This window comes from Lotus japonicus, chromosome 4 (assembly GCF_012489685.1).
Source record: "Lotus japonicus ecotype B-129 chromosome 4, LjGifu_v1.2".
In the NCBI taxonomy this organism is placed as follows: Eukaryota; Viridiplantae; Streptophyta; class Magnoliopsida; order Fabales; family Fabaceae; genus Lotus; species Lotus japonicus.
This window is the reverse complement of record NC_080044.1, coordinates 70,070,068-70,076,151: the sequence shown is the minus strand read 5'-3', so window position 1 is coordinate 70,076,151 and position 6,084 is coordinate 70,070,068. Positions and strand designations below refer to the sequence as shown.

The window sequence follows — 6,084 nt, the reverse complement described above, 5'->3', positions numbered from 1 at the left end:
TTTGTATTTTTGTCAAAATGTATATTCTAATGCAATTTAAATGTCATTTGATCAATTCACATCTCTTGTATCATTATAGTGAATAAATTTCCAGCCGACTTAAACAAAAATACAAACACGCACAAATACGTGAATTTTCAGCTGACTTGAACATAAATACAAATACGCACAAATACAAACACGCATAAGTCATCTTAGATGAGTTAATGGCTTGTTTGTGCACAAATTCACAAGAAAACAAAACAGGGCAGGGAACCCAATGAAAAAAGTGTAAAATGTTTTTAATTCCGTCCTTGTTATATTTTTCATTGTAAATAATAAAATTATTGTGAAGTACAATAAATCTATTTCTTGATTTTTATACATGTCCCTCTTTTTTTCCTTCTTAGTTTGATTTTTTCATTTTTATACTTAAACATGTCATGATTCAGATTGAAGATATTGTATCAACCATAGATGGTGAGAATCGAATTAAAAATAGAAGTTAGATAGACCAAAACTCTATTTTTAACCAAAGAAAATGAGATTGGAAAGGATCTGTTAGCCTGAATTAGATTATATGCTTGAGACAGAAACTGAGAAACAGAAGAAATAAACAAAAATCTGTGCAATTGAGATCTCAAGTTCATAGTTCTTTCCATCTTGGTAACAGGATAATAAATAATACATCAGAATATCTACCCCCCCTTTCTTTCTCAGATCAAAATTTTTTCTCAGTTACGATCAAGCTACCTTAACTATCAATTATTCCAGATAGTTAATAATAGTATAGCCGTATTATATTATGTACTTAGTAGGTATATAAATTATTACTAGATAGATCATCACTTCATCAGTCCCTGGATTATTAACTTCCTCAGCCAGACTCAGATTAATTCCAAACCCCTCAAAATTATCTAAAGTGCCAGAATCCCAGTTGAAAATATCTGTTCCCTTGTTGTATAAGGTGAACTTGACAATTCCACGGATGCTTCTGATCTACACACCTCTTTGCGTTCATCCATCATTATCTGACTTGATCGACACTCTTGGCTGCAAAATCCTTTCTCTCCTCTGCAAACACCACAACAAAATCATCATCAGTACCAGGGGTTGTTAATGGTGAATAGCGTCGCGTAGCGCCAAGCCCAAAAAACACTAATTTAAGCGCTATAGCGGTGAACCCTAGGGCGCTAGGCTATAGCGCTATTGGTTTCAAAATCAATTATACTATACAAACAAGGAAAAAAGAACAGTTTCTTAGTAGATTAATCAATACCTGTACATGTATATATCCTTGCCATGAAGCTTCTTCCCACATAGATTACATGAACTGAGAAAATTCGAGGTGGGAAACAATGGTTCAGGCTCAAAATTTTGAGGTGGGGTTCTTCTAAGAACACCAACTTTACCGTTCTTCTTACCAAAATCACCTTCACCACCATCATAGTAAACCTTGGTGAACGTTTTGTTAGGTACATGGCATGTGACATAGGTAAACTCTTCTTCCAAGCTTCCCTGATCATCGATTTCGTATCTAGCATCTGAGTTTTTCTTCACCGGAATCGGACCCGATCGGTTCATATTGGAGCTGCAAACGGCATGTTTGGGCAAAACCTCGCGTCTCACTTCACAGGATTTATCAAGATCCACCACGATTTTGAGGCCAACACCACCGAGGTCGTAGCTTTTCAACCCTCTTGGTGATGGTGGCACCATCTTGGTGTCTAACGGGGTTCTTGGGCTTTCTAACAGCGCCACCGCGCGGCCGCCGGAGACTAGTAGCTCCGATAACTTTCCGATGATGGGTGGTGGTCTCTTACTCAACATGATGAGAGGGGAATATAAAAGAGAGGATGGGTGTTGTGTTGGGTAAGAGTGTCTAATGGAGAATAGAAAGGTGAGGGATGTGGGTGTCTTTATAAGACCAAAACCATAAAGCAATGTTAATTTTAATTCATGGAGTAGTTGGGCTAAGCCCCTGGTTTTGTTTGGAATTTTATGGGTGATGATTGCTAGAGAAATACCCAACAATTAATATTTTATTTCAAGCTTTAATATTAAAAAGAAAATTGAGTGAGTTCGACTCGGATTATAATCATAAGTCAATTTCTTGTCAATGTGAGAGTTATTTTGATAGACAATCTGTAAGGTATCTCAAATAGTGCGACCCATAATAACAACTTATGGTTTCGCAGACATACTATTAGAAGAAGTGATGTGTTCTTACCAATTAGATATCTTGGGTTGAAGCTTTATTATTTAATTGAATTGAATAAGTGATATATGATAATGTGTCGATTCGATTTGCTTACACCTTAAACTGATTCCTTTCTTGTGATAATATTACCTTAATAATATATCAATGTCACTTGTCAGTGGGCCATGCTCTTGAAAACCAAATTTGTCATTTTCAATTATTGAGATACCCTACTTACAAAATAAACATTAGTTTAATATTATAGGCTATATATGTTATGTTGATTGTGTAGTCTTTTTTTTTTTTTTTTGAGAGAGTTGATTGTGTAGTCAAATACATGGAAATTGTTGAGGTTCATTATATGAATCATAACAGACATAATAACTAATTGATGCAATAGTGACATGATTTGAAATTAAAATTTGATATAATTAGTAGTAGTTCGTTGATTTTAATTACTAATAGTCTAATATTGAAGTCGACTGATTCATAATTGTAGGTTACTTGAAATGTTTTTCTTATAAATTCTTAGAGTTATTGCTTGAATAAATATGAGAATGTAAGCAGATATTTAATATTTTGAACTTTAATGTTATCCAACCTTATGTATATATATTTTCAAATTACTCCATGTGATTAATTATATGTTATTTGAGGTTTTTTTTTTTTTTTGCAAATTTCTCAAGACATGAATGACACTTGAGTTGAGGTTGAGGGTGGATGTCTCTCCTTGAAAAGGATTCGATGGCATTTGGACCGTTGGATGGAGGACCACGTGTACAGTGATGACCGGAAGCACATCATAGAGGAGAGCCCATTGATTTTGATGTATGGAAAGCGACATGGTGGTCGAGCCCACTTCGGAACATAAATGCACTATGCACCTATCGCTACTAAGTTACTTTTATACCCTTCAGATATCATTTCCTTTTCTTTTTATTACTCTATATCTATAATTATAAGTGGTTTGTCTAACTTAACTATTACAAGTGTAAATATTTTTATTCTATGTAGATTAATGTAGGTTTTTTTTTGGAATGAAAATGTAGCATTTAACACAAGTGGATTGTTTTTTTTATAGGCAAAACTTTGTATTAAAAGGGCTAAAGGGGTAATAATCATGTCCATTAATTGTTATTGAATGGTTGATATTAATCAATGAAAAATTAAATAATAAAAACTCTTTTATGATTAATTAAGTTACTGCTGGACCTATCAAAAAAAAAATTAAGTTACTGCTGGAGGTGCTAGACAACAAAATAAGATTTTAATCGCTATCAAAACTCAAAATATCATTTTAATTACTCCATAACTAAAATTATCCAAGTTTTTTGCATAACAACATATTCAAAGTCTCATAAGTCATAACTACTAACGCTTAGTCAAAGTTCTGAACTTTGACTTTAATAAACATTTCTTCAACTCCCTATCAGAAAAAATTGTCTTCCACGGCTAATTTTATGATAGTCATAGTGTATGACCGAAAATGATAAAATAAAAAACAACATATTATTCAAAGTGACGCAACAACAACAGGCATTCAAAGAGCATTGTAAGTTGTAACATCATATATAATAGTACAAGAATTAAAGTAAAATTGAAATCTTATTATTCCTAAATTGTGTCTATTTTTGTATTATTTTTTAAAAATTGTCATGTCAATTACACATCTCAAGTTTATAATTGATCCGCTTACAATTAATTTTTATTGCGTTATCAAAATTAGATTGGTGTGTCAGGAAATTGAAACATTATTTCGTAACATGATATTTTCATCCCAAAGAGCTGGGGTCAACCAATCTGAACTAAAAAGACATAGTATATAATAACAATTTTATACAATAATGAACAATATAAAATGTTTACTTATCAGATTATATTGAATCACAATTGGATCTAAAACCATGACGTAGAAAAGCAATAGAGTATAGCATGAAATTCGTGACAATCTTCTTACAGTTACTTCAACCCCAATTTTATAGTTAGTACTTAATATAGTGTAATATTTCCTTCCTTTTTACCGGCCATTCTTCATTGCCACAAAATTTGTGTGTCTTGGTAATAATATATACTTTAATTTATTGTAGTGCCACTAAAAACGATTTATGTTGTAGAATTGGTGAAGAGCAATCTGATCATCCCAGCAACGGGAACATGTATAACGGTTACTCTTACTCAAGAATCAAGATCAGCACAAAGAAATATTTGCACTAGTCCAATGTGAGTCCCACTTTTTCCTCTCAATAAAATAAAATTGATCAAAACATCATTAAAGACCCAATGTAGTTTTAAAATGAACTTAATTTAAAGATTTTATGACTCACAATCTAATTGGTGTGTTTGGTTTCCTATTAGGAAACTTTAGAATATGTTCCGATGAGGTAAATCAAATTCCTAATGTCAATACATCATCTTTGCGAGCTATTTTTGATAATTAGTTTCAATCTTTAGAATCAATTCTGCTAGAAGCTAAAGATAGTAATTTCTTCATATTGAATAAATTCATTTTAAAATTTTGCAACTGAATTTCACAATATTATCATACAAAATTCACTTTTCTTGTGAATATATTATAATATAAATGACATTATTTTCAAACACCTAAGACTTGAAGATTACATTAAGTGGGTCAGATTCTTTCCACAAATTATTCTCTTAACAAATAATTCTTCATACACAACGTTTAAGAATCGAAGAATTAACTAAATACTTAAGAAGATTAACTATCTATCAGTTATGCTGATTATTCTTGGTAGATTTTGGTAACTTCATAAAAAATTCCCTTTAAAGGTTTTTCTATTTAAAAAAAATAAAGGAAGAGTTCAGAGTAATTGATAATGTGGAAGAGGCGTAGTTTAGTGATTGAAGTGTTTGGGAATACGAATATAATGAGGTATTGAGGTCGATGCAATGAAAATGGTGGCCCACATTCATAGACAGCTGAAATAAATAAAGGGGCCTTGAAAATGGAACGGAACCGCTTTGAATGATAACAAAACAAACAAACAGTATAACAAAAGAAACAGACACCAATAATTAAAAGGAGAAAAGGACCCACACCACACAATCAAAATCAATTCACCCTCCATATTTACCCTAATAAAATAGAAATATAAAAGAGATATTTTTTATAAAAAAATGATGGAACAAAAAAGAAACAACTTTCTATACTACCAGATAAGGCACCAGTAGCCCCTAATATGTGCTAGAGAGATCAGCAGAGACTAACTCCTAAATAGAAACGCTAAAATATTTTACTAATGAGGGTTACCCCTAATTAAAATATTCATGGACCATAGAAGATTTAAACCTCGATCTATCGAGATATGAGAATTAGAGATAATGTCAGTTAACACTAGTGTTAAGGAGTACCAGAATATTTCTTTTTTGTCTTGACCAATGTATCATCACAGCCAACAGCCGTGAGACTAATCCTTCACCCTACGGTCAGCGCACTAGGTGGTAAAGAGTACCAAAACATATTTTTTTATGAGTGTGTGTGATAAAAAATGATAAATAAAAAGATAAAATGAGTGAAGTTATGGGTAAATCAAAACCTCACATTAACAAAACACACGTGTGCTCCTTCCACGGGCTGGTGAATTTAATAATTAATAATACAAGAAGAAAAATATTCCTCAAAATGATGGGTGGTTAAATATGTTCCAGGTCCTGACATATACACTTTGTTTGTTTGAGTGAATTTTGAGGAAGGAAAGTGGTAGAATGGATTATGAGTGGAAAATAAATTTTTGATGTGTTTGGATGAGAGTGGAAAATAGGTGGGGATGGAAAATGAAGGGGTAACGGTACCAATTTGATTTTCTTTGCAGTCATGAGGTGAAAACTTACAAGACTCGGCCCTACCCGTTAACCCGTCCCGATCCAAGTCTTCCCGGCCTAAT

General features: G+C 32.5%; 1 protein-coding gene across 1 annotated transcript; it reads right to left on the bottom strand.

Annotated features, from left to right (window-relative positions):
• Positions 1–592: 592 nt before the first annotated feature.
• LOC130714559 (FCS-Like Zinc finger 14-like) lies at positions 593–1,924 on the bottom strand. The gene is made up of 2 exons (XM_057564465.1): positions 1,259–1,924; positions 593–1,053 (listed from the first exon to the last, which is right to left on the bottom strand). The coding sequence occupies exons 1-2, from the start codon at positions 1,807–1,809 to the stop codon at positions 897–899; spliced, it is 708 nt and encodes a 235-aa protein (XP_057420448.1). The 5' UTR covers positions 1,810–1,924; the 3' UTR covers positions 593–896.
• Positions 1,925–6,084: the final 4,160 nt, after the last annotated feature.

Bases quoted from the DNA above. Each gene is read 5' to 3' on its own strand.
- LOC130714559 (XM_057564465.1), bottom strand. From the start codon at position 1,809: ATGTTGAGTAAGAGACCACCACCCATCATCGGAAAGTTATCGGAGCTA. The intron at 1,054-1,258 runs GTATTGATTAAT...TGGTGTTTGCAG, and splicing joins AAGGATATATACATGTACAG to AGGAGAGAAAGGATTTTGCA.